Genomic DNA, 18,799 nt, shown 5'->3' with positions numbered 1-18,799 from the left:
AGATAAAAAAAAGTTAATAAAACTTTACAGTACTTTCATACATGGTTAGGGTGACCAAATGTAAATGTAAATGTCATGGTACTTATAGAGCGCACTGTCACCAGACGGTCACCTTGCGGTGTCGCATATTCGGCTTCCTGGCGCTGATACTCATACCGCTGTGGAACCCCTCCTGGCTTTCCCTGTGAAGTGTCCACTCCTGGGCACCCCCAGGGTGAAGCCAGGCATCCTTAGCGCTGTTGGGGCCGGTGTGAAGGCTAAGCAAGCTATTGCCCAGAGTTGCAGCGTGGGGCCCGTGATTAAAATAGGCACCGAGGCGAGAATTAACAGGTCCGAGGAGATTGAGCCCGAGACCCATCGAGGCGGGAATTGAACCCTGGTCCCGGGCCTGAACTCTGCATCAGGGTCTGCCGCTCTAACCATTGAGCCACACTCCTCCACCAAGCGTCCCGGATTTTCACCAGCTGTCCCAACAGATTTCAGGAAATTAAACTCATGTCCTAGTTTTTAGAAGGGGTCGACTGAAAACGGTGGGAGGTGCCTTTTTATGTTTTCCCAAGCAGGGATAGTGATCAGCTGTTTTAAGAAAGAAATTGAATCAGCAGGTAAGCTACTGGCTTTAAAAAATGCATGTTATGTTCTTACTGCCTCTTCTGTATTTCTCTGCTGAGGAGCGCTGCCTTTCAGTGCGCTCAGTTGAAGTAAAATTGTAGTCCTATTTATTTCGTGAAATGTCCCGGTTTTTGCCCTTTTATGGCTCTTCGTTTGGACGGGACTCCTTTTTGACGCGGAGGATCTTTCCGTGAAGAGGACGCAGAGCTGATACGGAGGCGGCTGCGTCAGCAGATTGGCTGAACTTGACCTGACGTCGTCCCCATCGAAACAAGTCTCCGCCTGACCTGAGCTCGCAGTGTGGAGGCGGGAGGGGGTGAAGTCAGCAGCTCGAGGGGAGAGCTGTGCTCAGGCAGGAAGGGAGCAAGGAAGGGTTTTCCACAGTGAGCCGGCTCTGCTCCCAGGTACAAGTCAGCACCATGAAGGCGATTCTCCCATTCCTCCTCCTGGGGGTGGTAAGTGCTGGCACCCTGCCAGGGTGCCCCTATCCCCCCAGCCTGTGGTGCAGCTCCCAGGACATCGCTGTGGCTTGCAAGGTAAGTGGAAACCCAGCAGAGGAGTTGTTTCTAAGTTTCACTTGTAGTTTCGTCTGCTCTGACCTCTTCAGGGAGTGGTTGGGGAGTTTCCTAGAAGAAATCAAAACTTTGTTTCCCTGAAGAGATTAAAATAGACACATTAGGCTCGTGCTGACTCAATTTTAGAACGGGGATGTTAAAATCCTGATACCAGTAGTAACCTGTAACTAAAATGTGCTTTTGTGGAGGGTTCTGGCAATAAGTTTTGCATTCATAAAGCTTCATGGTGGTAACAAAGTGCTTTGTAAGTGGTTTGCGTACAAAGCCTAAGTTTACGTGAGGTGCAGCCTGGAAGGCTACTATGTTAGTAGTTGCAAAGGTTTAGCGAATAGTGTGTGGCAGGTTCACAAAGGACAATGGTACTGGGGGTGCAGCCTGTGGCTGTGATGTCACGTGAGCGTTGTACAAAAATTAAGCACAAACATTGGAAACAGGTTTGGGTCTTGGAGGACTTAGTGTTTCAGAGTTGGGGCGCTTGATATTGGAATATTGGGTCTTCTCCGAAGACGGCTTTGTTGTGCTGATGCATTGTTAAATCTCCTAGTTACTAAGACCTTTGAAATTTCCATGTTGGGTGAGGTTCCACACCGAAAAATATTGGAATATTTCACAAAGCTTCTCTGAACAATAGCATGGAAAGCCTGTGGTATTTGTTGTCGATACATATTTTGCAAATAGTGCTGTTATATTTTTTTGTAATAAGTTCTCGAAGAGGGTTGGCGGGGGGGATGTGGACTATGCACAGCAACATTCTGGGAGCAGGCTAGGCTTGTTTGCTGTGCCTGTCTGGTACATTATGAGGCTGTCTATGTGGTGCTCACCAGACACCTGGGCCTCTAGGAGATAGACAACTTTTGAAGGTTATTTTGAATGTTCTGCACTTGTTCGTGGAGCTCCTATTTGTGCAGGGTGAGGCGGTCTATCTAGTTCACACATCGGTGCAGCATCTTAGTGAGGGCATACATACTTCTGCTTTCTTCGCTGCGTGTGGGTATCGAAGAAACCGTCCCAGCATCTGTACGGTTTTGTAAAAGTTTGTTTTCCACATTGACCAAGAGGTTGAAACATTCTGAGAAGTGCATTAAATACCCTCTTAACCGCATGCGCGCTAGCGGTTTTCCCGCTGCGCGCTGCGGTTTTTCAAAAGCCGCGTTACATGACGAGCTCAGCTCGTCATGAGCGTACGAGCGTCGTAACTCATGACGAGCTGAGCTCGTCATGAGCGCGGAAGGGGTTAATTTTTGTCCAGGGATAGTGCAGAACTGACTTAACAGAAAGCCGTCAAAATGCACAGCTTTGCATTTGCTTAACCTAGGCCATTGAAGCCTAGACTCCACTTTCATGGAGAAAATGTAGGGTAGGAACATTATAGTTTGGTAAATAACCTCCAGATTGGCCAGTTTACTGGGGAGGTGGGTTATTGGCGTACAAGAGACCATAACCACATCAGAGCAGTTTCAGAGGACTTTAATTCAGAGATTTACCCACTTAATTCTTTCGAGTCATGTTTGTCATTCAGTGAGGATGGACAGAGGACGTGGTCCTGCCAGGCTGGGGGGGGTCTTGTCTCCTCAGCATTGGAGCTGGGTCACCGGCTGTATATAGAGACCTTCGCCTGCCTTATGAGAATCTCTTCGCCGAATGGGCATTGGCTGGGGCAGATACACTTTCGGCAAAGCAGGATGCTAAGCAGGCCACCACGAAGGTGGATTCAGTTTTTTGTGTGTGTTTTTAAAGGCAAAAAAATGTGAGTATCTGAAAAACAAAATAATTGTCCTGACATGCAGAAGATTTTCTCCCACATGGGTGGAGGAGGGGCACTGCTTGTTTTCCACGCCTGTATCCCACACGGTAGACCCATGCAAGAGAGATATGCATGTGGGCCTCACACTTCATGAAGGTTAGTGGTCCAGTGGCGGACAGGTCCACCAACGATGATTGACTTCTGGTTGAGCCAATAGACACTCTCTATGGGAGCTTCAGTGGATCACTTCTAAATAGGTGTGGGGCATGGGTCTGGCAAGTTTATGGGGGGGCCCGACTACACTACACCACAGATGACCACCTTGCTAGTGGCTAAATTGCAAACTTTGTAACCTGAAGATCTGTGTCCAACGTAAGTCCAAGAGGGCCTAATCCCTTGATAGATTTTTAAAGTAATCCAGTGACTATGAAATTTGTTCTCATTCAGTTACTTTGCATGTAAATCTATCTCATAAATATATCATAATATAGATATCCTAAAAAAGTGTATCTGGGCCTTTGTTGGACACCACTGCCCAGAGTTAGCATCCATGTGTGGAACAGAACAGGGTTCCTTCAAAAATCTTTTTCACCTGGGATTGGGAGTTTGGAGGTGGAAATGGGCTCGTAGCATAGATTGTTGTCCTGCACGTGAAGTATTGAACTGTGATTTGTATTTACCCAACGGCCAGTAGCCCACCGTCTTCAGAGCGGCCATCTTGCAGCCTTGTCGTGAGCTGGGCCTCATGGCTGCAGACTCTATGGTGCTTGGGGACAGTCTTGCTCTAAAGGCCATAGAGACAACTATGTGGAACCAGAACCAGGGCATTACTACCCTGTGGATCAGAGTGACCGGGGGGGGGGGGGGTCGCACCACTTCAGACCAAGAGGAGGATGGAACCCTTCTATGTTAGTTGCATTGATTTCCGGAATAGAAGAGGAAGCACCGGAAGTGTGAACCCATGACACATACTTTCCGGGTCAGTATGAGAGAGGCAGTGTGTCCAGACAGTCCGAGATTTCAGACCGTTTTGATACATCAGCAACATTTCCGTTTTTGTACCAAATTAGAAAGAGGCTTTCCTGTTGAATCCGGCGGAGTACGTATTTGAGACAAACCACTACCCGTGACCTGGAAATTATTCATGTTCTTGTGACCTGCTCGTACTGTGCTGTGAGGTCATATTGAAACAGAACAGCAATGGCTGCGTGGATTACACAAAAAATCAACCCCACGAGATTTTGTTGGCACGCCTCGAAAATGCACAATTACCACATGACCAAAAAGCCTGGTGCATCACTCTTAAAAAAAAAAAAAAATACTGAATAAGAAGACAAATAAATACTCGAAATTAATGGGGTTGGTATAATACTACAACTTGAAGAGTTAACTATTTTGATCTCTGTTTTAGTTTTTTATTCGACATTAAATACTACCTCAACAAGAGTATATCTACTTAGAGTTCATAAAAGATATATCTCTTAGAGTCAAATAGTAGAGAGATGATTTTCGACAGGTAAACACATTTTGAACAATAGGGTTGAGTTGTCAGAAATATCGGTATTTGTAAAGCTCAAAATGCTGCTACCTGCCTCGAAAGCTACTAGCCCAGGTGTTCCGTAAATGTTACTTCTGCTTTTTTACTGCCTACTTCTGAGCAGTGAAGTTGACAATTTGAATATTATAGGGACAACTGTATGTTCCTCCATCCCGGACCCCCTGCAGCCCCCTCTTATGTGGAAGGAATGTATGACGTTACAGCGAATTCCGTTGCAACGCATGCCTTTACCACGCATGCGTTACAACGGAATTCGTTTTCCACGCATATCCTTTACCTCGAATACTTGCGTGGTGACGTCATACGTCGTTAAGAGAAAGCGGAAGTTTATTTTCCGATTTCTCTTAAACGACGCTGATTATCTGCATATCCCGACGTGACTTCAGGTGAGGTTTTTTTTGGGGGGGGAGACCCCCCCTAAGCCCCCCTTTTTTACTTTTTACCTTTACCACATATGCCTTTACTACAAACCTCGTAGTAAAGGGTTGCGTGGTAAAGGCTTTCGTGGTAACCACGCATGTGTTGTACTGCATGCGTGGTTAAGGATTTCGTGGAAACGGCTTCGTTGTAGTGGCCGTTTCCCATGTGGAAGTAATGTGCATTAATTGTGGCTCTCTCTCTGGAAATGATATGATCCATCAGGCTCCTCCCAGCATGCCTAGCGCTTCCGCCCACTCGCCATTGGCTGCGGGAGAGAGCTCAGGGTGGTATATTATAGTCACACACCTGTGAAAGTGCCTGAACTGTCAGACTCTACCGAATGAAGACAGTAAGTATGCTCTGGTGTTCTCATAAGTTTAGTTCTGTTATGAGCTGGTTAGTTATACATCTGTAGACATCATTGGCCAAACCAGTGACCCTGTATGCCAGGGTTATCTCCCAGCATTCATCTGCCCTGAATTTAAAGAGACTCTGGTCATGATTCCAGGAAGCAATTGCCGCAGACGTGCTTTCTGTAAAGCAGGTTGTCTAGCATATGTCAAGTAAAGCTGGACCAAGATTCATTCGCGAGCGGAAGCCGTCTGATGAGGCACGAGGGATTCACTCCCCACGAACTGAAAGCGATACTTGGCTGCAGTTTTACCACTAATTCGACCTGCTCATTCATTGTTCATGTACCAGTTATTCAGAACTGCTACCCTAACCAAGAGCGCCTCCAAGCCCCACTATTCATCCGAGCGCGGCGGAGCGCATTCCCCGTCCGCCTCACCAGTGCTCCCCTTGTCCTGAAGAAGACCCCACCCCAAGGACCACTATCTATCCTGACTAGAGGGGTCGAAACGTTGACATACACTACTATACAAACTCCTGTGACACCATAAGAATTGTCTATGGGCGCCATGTAGTTATGTACGATATTGTGAACATTGTGATAAATCACGGAAACGTATACAACAAACAATGTTGATCTATATATGTCACTATCATCTTTCCTTGTCCCCCACCCGCACTTGATCACTCCATCCCTATTCCTCTGTCGAGTAATCCCGGAAACCATCCCGGACTGCGAGAGCTTAGCCTTCAGCCTCGAACTCTCCCCTAACATCTGCTTCACAGGTACTCTAATTTACCGCCCCCCAGGCCCTCCCAAGCAATTCCACAATTTTCTCGCTTCAATTGTGGCGGAACGCGTCAGCACTCCCTCGAACTTCACCCTGCTAGGGGATCTTAACTACCACTTTGACTCCACAACTGATCACATAGCCACTATGCTGGTAGATGACCTAGCAGCGCTGCAGCTAACCCAAATCGTCAGGTCCCCCACTCACGTCAAAGGCCATTTGCTGGACCCTGTGTTCAGCAATTGTGCAGATCTTACATCTAGCCCACCAATCCCCCTTCCATGGACTGACCATTTACTAGTCCCCTTCACCTGGACCACATTCAAACCCCCAACCATCAAACCCACAGTACGAATAGCCAGAGCCTGGTCCCGCCTCCCAGTCGATAAATGGACGACCAAACTCGCTAGCAGCCTTCCTCTCCATAAAAGGATCCCTGCCTAGCCAACCAGACATTTGAAGACTGGATCACCCAATCCCTTGACAACACTCTCCCCAAACGAAAAACCACTCTGAAACGTTCCCACAAATCTGCACCCTGGTACTCAGAGGCCCTTAGGGCAAAGAAACGCCTATGCAGGAAAGCTGAAAGGAAATGGCGTTTGGACTTCTCTCCAATGGAAAAAACCCAATACCGAACGCTACTTAAAGAGTACAAAGAAGAAATCAAAGTTACTCAGGCGGCATATTTTGCTAACAAAATCATTCTAGCCAAATCAAAACCAAGGGAGATTTTCCAAATAGTAAAAAATCTCACCAAGCTACCACCCAGTTTGCCTGAAACCACATCCTCAGAGCACTGCAACAAGGTGGCAGCCTTCTTCCATCAAAATGTTGACAAAATCTACGCCTCCTTCCCCCCCTTGGCCGCACCCGTCACAGCCTCGACTAACACAGCCTTGGCACACCTTTCCCTACAGACTCCCTCCACACTAGATCACTTCCCCCCCCTAGATCTGGTATCTCTGGAAACTGTAGCCCGGAAAGTCAAATCTGGCTCCCCCCAATGACCCAGCGCCACCTGACATTATAATGTCGGCATCTCAGGTCAACCTGCCCATCATTATGGACCTCTTGAATGCCTCCATCTCCTCCGGCACGGTCCCGCCTGGATGGAAACGGGCCATGGTTAAAGCGCTGCTGAAGAAACCCAGTTTGGACCCACTAGACTTCAGCAACTATCGGCCAATCTCCCTACTTCCCTGGCTGAGCAAGGTTTTGGAGAAATACATCAACAGCCATCTGGTCACCTTCCTAGAAACCAACCAACTACTAGATTCCACCCATACAGGCTTCTGACCCTAGCACGGAACTGAGGCCGCCCTCCTCATGGTCACCGAGGAATCCAGAAAAATCTTGGACCAAGGAGGATCAGTGGCAGTGATCCTCCTTGACCTTAGCGCGGCCTTTGACACGGTCAGCCATGACATCTTGCTGAACCGTCTAGCTAATGTTGGTGTCAAGCACAAGGCTTGGCTATGGTTTGAGTCCTTCCTGAAAGACAGATCGTTTCAGGTATTCGACGGGGAATCAGTGTCCACCAGCAGACCTTTAAGGTGCGGGGTCCCACAAGGCTCCTCTTTAAGCCCGGCGCTATTCAACATTTATATGAGGCCACTGGCTGAGGTTGTTCGTCCGTATGGAGTTAAGATCATCTCCTATGCGGACGACATCCAGCTGGTGGTCTCACTGGCGCAGGAGGCCAACATTCCCATAAGCGGAGGACTCTATAAGTGCCTTGAGGAGGTAAAGAGCTGGATGTCTGCCTCATCACTCAAGCTAAACGGGGACAAGACCGAGCTGATGCTTCTAGGTTCCGCGAACCCAAGCTCCTTCAATTCCCTGTGGCCACCCTGTTTGGGTACCCCTCCAACACCCAAGGACAACATCAGGAGTATTGGGGTGTGGCTCGACAAAACCCTGTCATTCGACACACAAGCTACCAAACTTTCGGCCACCTGCTTTGGCCTGCTTAAAATGCTCAAAAAAATTCTTCATCTTTTACCCATGGAGGATAAACAGGTGGCCATCCAGGGTCTGATCCAGTCCCGCCTGGACTTCAATAACGTCCTGTATCTCGCGGCACCAGACTACACACTGCGGAGACTTCAAACAGTGCAGAACTGTGCAGCCCGGACACTGCTCCCACGCCGACAATCCATCAGAGCTGGTCTGACCAGTCTACACTGGTTGCCAGTCCGCCAAAGAATCCACTTCAAAGCCTTGTGTATCGCCCACCAGGCCTTCTGGGACACAGGCCCCATTATCACCCGCGACCTAATCTCTCACTACCATCCAAGTAGAAACCTACGGTCAACCCAGACCTTCATTGCCACCACACCCAGAATAAAAAGAGCCAGATCAGGTGGTAGGACCTTCGCCCATAATGCCTCCAAGCTGTGGAACGCCCTTCCCCTTCATCTGAGAGCTAACTCCAATCTTACCTCATTCCGGAAACAGCTCAAGACTCTTCTTTTCAACTCCCCACAGTAATTCCTGGTACTATCCCCGCCTCTGCCTAATCATCTGTTGGTCCCTTAGCGCTTGGACGCCCCCGGGCATCAATCGCGCTCTATAAATCCACTTACAATTACAATTACAATTCACTTTTCTCTCCTGAGCACTGTAGAAAATTGCATATTTATTACAACGAGCAAGTTTGTGGCTCCATTGTCAATGCTTTGAAAGTAACTGCATGTGACATATTGTATGAATATATAAATACAACTGTGGACTTAACAGCCACCCTGTTTCCTTATTGTGTTTGTGCTACTATGTAAGATTTTATGAACTTTGATTGCTACCGTGACCAAACGTTTTTGGATACTGTACTTATTGACCCAGTTCAGGTAGTATATATGGGCTAACCCCTTTATATACACTAGATTTACTGGGTAGCAGGTTAAAACGAATCTAATATAGAAAAATCACAAAGTCAGTAAAAGACTTGAAAATCTGGTGTATATCTAACACCCTGAACCTATGTTCCAGATTTTCTTAGTGAACATCAGTAAAGGGTGTAAATACCCATATTTAATTTCTTTAATTCCCTTCTCCTGCTCTTCTTCTAGGACCTTAGGATCAGTGCTTAATTTGAACCAGTTGTTTCCAGTGCTCAGCACCTGCACTTAATTGTCAACACCAGCACTTATGACAGTCTGCCACATGGTGGTGCTGTTTATTTAAGTTCAAGATGAGGAGAGCAACAGTTATTTATTAATTCAATATACATTAATAATGAAAAATTCTGCCGCCAAAGCCATTCTTATAGTTTTGAGGGCCTACAATAGTCTGAATTGTCACACTTGAAGGAGTGTAGTGGCTAGTAGTTGTGTTGGGACTGTCGCTGGCAGGGGCAATGGATAATGCAAGCTGTGATGGCCTCCAGATGAGGGTCCTGGCACTTATGTTTTTTAACAAAAAAGGCACTGCTTAGAATAATATACGAGGCTGTTGAGGAACTACGGATTGGACCAGGAGTCAACTCTTTGATGTCTTGTTTTACAGATTTTCTCCTTGCTCGATTCAATATTTCTAGGTCTCGCATTTGGTAATACTTTTTCTATGGTGCTTCTTTTAGGTGAAAAAGCAATGCGTGGAGTTTTACAGCCGCATGGAGTCCTACTCAGAGGACCTGGTACAGATCGAATTGTACTTTGAAAGTCTCTGCGGCGGTTGCCGAAATTTCTTCACCAGCCAACTATTCCCCACTTGGAAGATGCTGAGCGCCATCATGAACATCACGTTGGTCCCATATGGAAACGCGCAGGTAATGTCTCAACCAAATGTCACTTCCCTCTACCAGTTAGACCACTACATACTGCCTACAATGATTGCCACAGAATGGTTGTCATGTTTCTCTGTAAATTCTTGCCACAATCCTAGCATTGGCACTGAATGTATTTATAACCATGACAGTAAAGAGATCAGAAGGAGTCTTGTACATTACCCTTACTGGGTTCAGACTCATTTCTAAACAAGATTTGTGTTGCTTTTTTGGTTTTTTTTTAAATAAATGTTCCATGTTTTACATTGATGTAAACATAAACTAGAAAATCAACACCTGTGTGTTCATACTACAGTACATTTTAAAGCTTTTTCTTGCAGAAGATGTTGTGGGATTAATATTCTCTATTCCCCTCTGCAAAGATCTAGGTACACACGTAAGCTTCCACACCGCTATCGTATATATCCTGGGCAAAACAACACAATGTTATTGCAAGATATGATTCCACAAATATACATTTTATGCACCAGCCAAGGAATAAAACCATCATTAATATTTCCAGGATTTTAGTATTTGCAGTTTGTATAATTGTTATTTTATGTTCTTCTATACATTCTACCTGCTTGCTTAAATAAGTGACGTTTTAAAGTGAAATAAGTAACTGGACTTGACAGCTTATCTTTACATGTCAAACATAAATCTTAAATTAGACAGAGAAGAGAAAAAAAATGCAAAAAAAAACTGAAGGTCTGTACATTTTCACCAGGTACGTAATATAAAAGAAATTGGCTCCAAAGTCTATTGTAGATGGTTTTTAAAATGTTGTTAGTGCGTATACAGCTGCCTGGTGCGTCAGTGTGCTAAAAAAAGATGGTAAAGGAGTGACCTTTACATAGTTTGAAGAGAATATATTATAGTCATCATAAAAATCAAAAAAACATCTTTAGTTAAAGTCATAATCTGAGACATTATTTTTGGGAGATGTACCATTAAGTCCCATGATCAATATGGTGTCTTCTAATGTAATGGAGCATAAAATAAGGAACGTATGGGCAAGGAGGTATAGTCCCAGGACAACCAAAGGTGCAGTATTCTGCAGCAATGTTTAAAAGGGGCTGGAAGTATGGGCTGGGATAAGAGAGTGAAGAGGAGACGGGAAGTTAGGAGGCGGTGCAGATGCACTTGTCCAGTTGAGCCGCCATAAGAGGTTGGAGGGTTCGTAAAGCAAACCCATCCATGAAACAACTTGCGACTCGAGTAAGAATTTAGAGCATGTAGATACGGGGCAGGGAAGTCTGTGCATGACGAGTGCACTTAAACAAAGTAAACAGTTGAGCCATAAGCGAGTGTGAGCATAGTGAGAGGAGGTATCCAATTCTGGACCCTAACTCTTTCTGTCAATTAAGAGATAGTTTGCAATTCCTCCAGTTGGGCATGTCTCTAAGCTAGAGAGGATTTCTTGCAATCGGTGTAGGCGCTTGTAAACTCACAGGAAAACTATTGCCAGCATGGAAAGGTTAGAAGAAGCTGGGGGAGAGATAGCCAATCATATGCCGGAGTTAGTCTTTTACGTCATTGTGGTTTCTATAACAAGAGAGAGTGGGGGAAAGAAATAAAAATTGAGGATATGGTGGCTCTCAGTCCAAGGTAATCCACTGGGCACACCAAGAAGAAATTCAACTTGTCGGGACCTACAGGACAATCGGAAGTAAGTCTAAGGGATCTTAGACAGAACTGAAAACTGGTGTAGAGAGAATTGTTTCTAGCTTTTTATAATTTCTACTCTTCCTATGCTGAGGCCTGCCAAGTGGGCATTTTCCAAGCTGCCAGCCAAAAATGAAGGCACATATATATTGGAGAAGTCAACGTAAGGTTGTTGTAATATTTATCATAAAGAGCTGGCAAAGTTACTAGAGCCCCTGTAGGCCGCAGCCTGTGGCTCAGATGTGTATCTAAAATCTAATCAGAAGCCACAACTCTATGGTATGTCTCATTCTTTGGTTTGAATGTGTTTTTCTTACAGGAAAGGAATGAAAGCGGCAAGTGGGTTTTTGACTGTCAGCATGGACCCAATGAGTGTCTTGGAAATATGATTGAGGTTAGTATACGGGTCGGTGGAGGATGGCGGTGGGTGTCGTTGGTATTGACTGGTTGGGGTTATCCACAGGACCTGATTTGTAGCAGGACATCCAGATAGAGATATTAATTTCCTCCTTTAAAGAATCGAATAACTTAATTAATCTACAATTTCTATAATACACTATGGAGAACATTGCCTTGTGTTTCATTGGTTTGTATAGCGCTAAAATGTTGTGGAAGCAGCTGCATCAACGAGCTAGCATGACAAAGGGAGAGCCATAGGCATGGGGAGAGAGTTGGATCAGCTGCAGAGGAAAATGTTCATTATAGATTGTGCAAATCAGCAATGGTAGACACATCTGAGTGTGATATTTTGAGTCTTGTCTTGAAGCTGAGAATTTAAGATTGCACTACAGTGTTTTAGATTTGAACACCACCATTCTCATGGGAAACGTCTAGCATGTTTCTGAAGTTGTGGGCCAGGAGCTGACACTGAAATAAGATTTTCTATAAAATTCAATGTGTTTTGACATTCCAATTTAGCCTTTGTTTTCTCCACTTCACGATTAGTAATAGTTCATTGAGTTCAAAAACTATTTTACATTTTTATTATCCTGTTGAAAGGTTTTTTCCGGTATTTTATGTTATACGTTTCTGTTTCAAAGGAGAAAAAATACATCTTTATGCTATTTTTTTCTTATTTGTTGACCAGTCATGACATAAAATTTGTAGCCATATCAGTAATAAAAACAAGGGATATTTGGCAACCTTGATCATTAATTATCCTGGAATAGAGAGGGGTGGTGCAATGGCCTGGGCAGCTGACTTCGGAGCACAGGGTTCACAGTTCGATCCCTGGCTCCGGCGGCAGCTCAGCTCAGCACCATGTGACTCTGGGCAATAGCTCACTTAATTTCCACGATGGCCCCCAGCACTTTGAGACCCGTAAGGGTGAGTAGTTTGCGCTTTACAAATACGGATTTACATTTACATTTACAATGATCATGTGTGCTAGACACAGTCACTCTCAGCCAGATCAAAGGATCACAGTAGGCTGCCAATGGCCCCACCCACCAAAGTTCAAAAGCTTCCTCTCTGGTCCCTTCTCTCTCCTGCTTTCTAATATTTGTATAATCCAAAAACATGGACCTCACTTAAAATCTCTGACTAACCCGTCCGGTCATTCTTCACATGGTACCCAGTTGTACCCTAGTGTTGCGGGTTAACTAGACCAGTTTGGTCTGCATTCAGACGCCAGGACTCCCAACAACTGATACGCTGAAGTGACTTTGGATTGAACCAGGCGAACCAAGATATCACTCTCCTGATCCCCTCTTCCCAGGCCTTCTCCTTCCCTTTCCACTGCTCAGCCCTGCAACTTCTTCGATAGTCCAGTCATAACCTTCAACCAATCGGCTACAAACCTTGACTGTGCCCCTAGCATTTCCTGTTAATTCAGTCCAAGTGATGCCCACTTCCTGCTCAGGAGTCTCATGGAAAGACCTCCACTCACTTCCCCCCCTCCCTATACGCCCCAACACTTCACACCCTGAAGAACCCCAGACTGGCCAAGCCAACCCTCTCTGTGTAGTTGTCCCTCAAACATTGCTGTGCCTCTGCTAAATATATGTGGCCCCTGGATCCTGGTGCCAAGAAGTCTCCAGAGCTTGAAATACTCTAAACTGCAAGCCTCTGACCATCCCTTCAAGAGCATAAAATAATCTCCTTTTTGGTACAACTTGGGCAGTGTAAATACCCAATGTGTATATTTTGACAGTAGACCTCAGTTTATTTTGTGTTATGGCAATGACAGTGACCAGACAGATAATATCCAAATGCTACAAAGTGAATTTAGGATGCTGTGAAGCGCTTCGCCTATGACATAACATAAAAGTGCTTTGTATCAGACAAATGACTGTGCTTTATGTCCTTCCTAGACCTGCTTGATGAATATTTTGGAAAGCGCGGACCGGTATCTCCCCGTCATCTACTGCATTGAATCAGCAGAAAGTGTGATCAAAGCTGTGCAGCCAGTAAGTGGTAATACTTAAGATGTTTGGCCTGCCACCTTTGTATCAAGTGCATGAGAACATTCTGTGCACAGAACTGTGAGGCATGTGGCTGCAGCTGAAGCCACACTACAGGCGCCAGGATGGGTCACTTGGGGTGTGAGGATATAAAATGGGACTAGAACTAGATGCAGACTGTGTAGCTGGACACCGGACAGGTCTGTTTATGAGCTCTCCTGAAACCACCCTGGGAGGAGAAAGACATTTTTGACACACCTGAAATAAGAAAGTTTGTGTGGTGACAGCATCAGCTCCCTGCTGGCATCTTGATACACAAAGCCACAAGGTTGAGTAGCCATCTGAATAGAGAGCTGAGCTGAAAAGGCTTTAGGCCCTATTCACAAAAAGTTCATTTGTCCAAAAAAATAACTTTACAACTGAATTTACTTTTTGAACATCTGCCTGGAATTCGCGATGGCATTCCTCGCAGGCGTTAGTACAGTTATGTATTTCAGATCTGTCCCTGAAGTGTGAAGTTGTCGACACTTATAAATCCCACTCAAGCGGTGGGAAGTGGACGTGGCAAGGCATGGTTTGCATTGGAAGTTTGGGACTGCCCACAGACATGTACATTTATCAGCATTGAGAAACTCCTGTGCTTTCCCATTCATCCTGGAAAGGGTCGGATATTTACTGCAGCCAAGGGATGGTGAAAGACCCCCTTCCAGGTTGGGAATGTATTACTCCTAACTCTGTGGAGAAAAACAAAAAAATGTACATTTGCACCAGGGTCCTACAGGAAATGTCCACTGGCCTTCCCTTTGCTCCTGGTCCTGCATTCTATACATATTACTGGAAATGTTAGTGAATCCAGATAGTAGAAAACCTACACTCACTTTTAGGTGGGAATCTGTGAGTGCAAATTTACTTCTTTCCTTATGAAACTGGACCGAAGAGAAATAGTGTCCTTTCAGGAAGCATGTAACAAAAGAGACATATGTGTGAAAGTATTCAAATGCACGCTTTACGAGTTGAACAGAAAACATGTATTGCTTATAGTGTTTCCATCCACTTTTCTAACTTGTTCTAGTGCCTCGAGGTCTATCAGCCGGAGCTGAGCCTGGATAAAGTCATGCAGTGCGCAAAAGGGGACCTTGGAAACAAGCTGATGCATGAAAATGCCCTACGGACGCAGCAGCTGGATCCGCCCCATAAGTTTGTCCCTTGGATTGTCGTGAATGGGGTACGACTACAAGTGTGTGTGTGTGTGCATGCATACCTGAATGTGAGTGTGTTTGAGTATCAGTGTGTCTTTGTTCGAATAGCAAAGCATGTGATTTTGCATGAATAAATGTGAGTGCAAATTATAATAATAGTAGTTTGACTTTGACCTTTTAGTGGTCACCGTTCGTCTGTCGACAAACTCTTGTATACCATCAGGGCTGTACCTCACATCCAAAATAGCAGTGTTATGTTATGTGGATTTGTGTGGCGCTGCTTATTTCCCGCAAGGGAGTCCAAGCGCTTAAGCAGGAGCATAGGGCCTGTGGTGCATTTAATGCTCCTAAAACAAATTCTAATGGGATCCGAGGAAGGGGCGCCTTATTCCCAAGGCCCACACTTTATTCTCAGACTGCAGGTTCTCGGATCAGGAAGTGGTGGCTTATACCAGCGTCAGCTAGGACTATGCAAGCAGCACTGCCCGCGCCTTCTAATTAAGTGACGCAAAATACAGCTATGGATACATCATTTTGGATAGTTTGCCTATGGACATACTGATCTGGACTCCTGTATCACCGAGTTGACTTAAAAAAAATAAAAACAGTAACAAAGATACAGGTATTCTTCTCCTTTTCATAAGGTCTTGTAGTAATCCATTAGACCAGAAGTGTCCAAAGTAGTAGCTGGATCCATAAGACATTTCAAGATACTCGCATAGGATACATTTACTCCCAGTTAATCTGAGTGTTGCATACACGCAGCATTCCTGACCCAAGTTGGACACCCCACTTTAAACTATGCGCCACAACTCACAGCCTGGTTGCTGTTTTCAAAATTCTAAGTATCTCACAGTCCCCGCTGACATGTATAAAAAGCCTGGGGCTATAACGACAGCCATACAAATATTTTGGAACTGCTCCATCTCAGCGAGTCACTCCAAACTTCAATCTGCCTGGTCAATACGCGTGTCCGAATGTGAGACAGCCTACATCTAGACACATGGATAAGTTCAGAGTTCCTGTAGTCGACTGTGTAAATTTAGATTCCCCACCACTAAATTGATGATACGTCTCTGGTGACGTTGAGCCATGACCACTAGTCATAAACCGAGTCTAAATCTGAAACACATGACATTCTCCTGGTGCAGCCTTTAAGTAACACCAACATTTTGATTTCTTCTACCCAGAAACACACGGACGAACTTCAAAGCAAAGCCCAGACTGCGCTGTTCAACCTTATTTGTGAAACATACACGGTAAGTCGTGTTTTTCTACGGTTCAAATGCCTCAATACGGCGAAGCCTGTATGTTATGATACGGGTTGCTTATGATACGGGTTGCATTAAATGATGGAGATTTCGAGGCAATGTAATGTCGTTTAAAAACCTCATGAATCTCAGACCTTTAGGACACATTTATTTTAACCTTAGAGAAGATCGAAGATGGTTCTAAGGCCTTTCTTTGTCTGCTTTATTCAACGAGATAGAAGCATGAAGCGCAGTTCTCCATCTTCATCCAGTTCTTGATCATCCTCCAGTTTACGGCATAAGACTGGATTCAAGGGATTAGCAGAAGCCCTAGAAGGTGCAATCAGAGCATAAGCATCTGCATACTATAGGAACAGGTGTTAAACGAAAAGCCAATGAAGACAGTTCTGGATGGCCCATGTATTGGTAGATTTGATTCTTACTTAGGCTTTCCGACCTTTGAAACTCTTTGGTGTTGGATTTTACTTTCATTGCTGTTGATTTATGTTCTCTCCTCATTGTCACCCATCCTCAGTTATTCTGATGTTTCCTTTTGTCCCTGGCACTCTGAGACAACTGTTAATGCCTTGTGGTGCTTAACAAAACAAAAGAAAAACAAAATGAATGAAAATAAAATCTCTTGACATGCTGCATCTCTTTCCTTTAGTTAGGTTGACTGAAAATGTGCTATGCTATCTGTGAATGTAATTAGTAACTGACAAGGACAATTTAACTAAAGGAAAGTGAGGACAATAGCATACATTCTTAGAGTAAAGTATTAATTTGGTGATGAAAATAAAGTAAGTACATCTCCTGAATTTTGTTCATCAACATTTTTTTCATTACATCTCAGACTTGTAACTAATAAACCTCTTTTGTCTCCCTGCAGGGACCTAAACCAATCGCCTGTCAGGCTACAAAAGGCCAAATTCCAATAAAGATGGAACATTTATGTATGAATTAACACTTCTGTCTAGAAGCCTGAAGCACTTTTATCTGTATTTGCACAAAATACCAATGAAGTGGGACCCACCAAACCTTTTTAGCGCAATGCCGAAGAGAATAAAGGCTCCGTGCTGGCACTGACCGACGCACTTCCTGTGTGTGCTAGCTGTGGTGTCCTGTCCTGGTTAACGTCTAATAGATTCGTGTTTATTGGATCTGGAATCAATTTCCCCACAAAATGTTGATGACCAGTCTAGGCAGGTGTGTTGTATCCCAGACACAATATATATTGCTGGATTACATGGAATGTTATGGTTTAGCATTGGAACTACCCAGGTGGTGTGATCCAAGAGTGAAGATTGGAGGCTCACCTTGACGTGAGAAGGCTTTGTAGCCGTGGGTTCTGATAATAAAGCTTATTGTACAATTATGCCGATCTCATGTCTTCATTTGGTGAGGATCCTCTCGGAGGACATGCCCCGTTATGGAGGACTCAGTACGCCGAGTCATTGATTCTCTTCCATATGCTGAGTCAACTTTACGGTGAAGCCCGCTGTTCCCCTATCCTCTCCGGTTTGTTTGGGTTTCGGTATGCACATAGGTTACTCACAATATGTATAATTTAATATGCAGTTATGGGTCTCCTAAAGAATTTCAGGCACTGAATGTGGTATATATCTCATATGTGAGTCTGCAGGGTGTGCCCTCGCACTACCAAACTATTTTGTGTTGAATCCGACCGGTCATGCACCCTCGTCAGGATGAGTATGTTATTCTATTTCTCACCGGACCAGCAGTGGCAAACGACAATTCTTATGTCATATCTTGGAAGAGATTCAAACCCTATTTTGTGCAATGGATCAAACATTTTCTATTGATCTTAACTTTTAAATGTTGTATTGCATCGTTTACACAACCTTGCAACATTTAAGATGCACAATAATACACGTTTCCGTAGAACACTAACCATAACTTATACATGCATTCAATTACATCTCATCAAGACTTCTGTTACAACATTTGAAAATAATCTCTTTTGTCATATGTCAATAAAAATCACATCAGGGTAATCGGAAGTCACTACCAAATAATTTACAATTGTAAAGCTGAAACCATAAAGCAGACGAAGCAGATGTACACCAAAATGCTACTGTCTCGTGACCCTATATTCGAAGGCCATCTTCATACCACCAGCCCCCTGGTCTTCAACATCTCCAGTGCACAACTCACCGATGAGGAGACTGCTGTCCTTAACAAAGGACTCTCCTTTGTCCCCACCACCAGACTGGATACTTTTAAGCTCCATGTGGAGCTAGCTGAGTTTTTCCGAAAACTCAAGCTAAAAGCCTTTTTTGAAAAACAGGAGAACACTGGCAACAATACCGAGACTACCAACGACACCGGCTTGAAATTGAAGTCCAATTTCATCCCTCCACCAGCCAGCATACCAGTAGAAATTTCCACATTCGAACTTGCAGTCTACTCAGAAATTGAGAAACTACGACCCAAAAATACGTTCAA

General features: G+C 44.6%; 1 protein-coding gene across 1 annotated transcript; it reads left to right on the top strand.

Annotated features, from left to right (window-relative positions):
• Positions 1–844: 844 nt before the first annotated feature.
• IFI30 (IFI30 lysosomal thiol reductase) lies at positions 845–17,708 on the top strand. Its single transcript, XM_078668327.1, has 7 exons — positions 845–1,148; positions 9,632–9,820; positions 11,802–11,876; positions 13,795–13,890; positions 14,957–15,109; positions 16,274–16,342; positions 17,223–17,708. The coding sequence occupies exons 1-7, from the start codon at positions 1,032–1,034 to the stop codon at positions 17,295–17,297; spliced, it is 774 nt and encodes a 257-aa protein (XP_078524453.1). The 5' UTR covers positions 845–1,031; the 3' UTR covers positions 17,298–17,708.
• Positions 17,709–18,799: the final 1,091 nt, after the last annotated feature.

This window comes from Lissotriton helveticus, chromosome 12, assembly GCF_964261635.1.
Source record: "Lissotriton helveticus chromosome 12, aLisHel1.1, whole genome shotgun sequence".
In the NCBI taxonomy this organism is placed as follows: Eukaryota; Metazoa; Chordata; class Amphibia; order Caudata; family Salamandridae; genus Lissotriton; species Lissotriton helveticus.
Note: the sequence above shows the minus strand (reverse complement) of the source record. Positions and strands in the feature narration are given on the sequence as shown.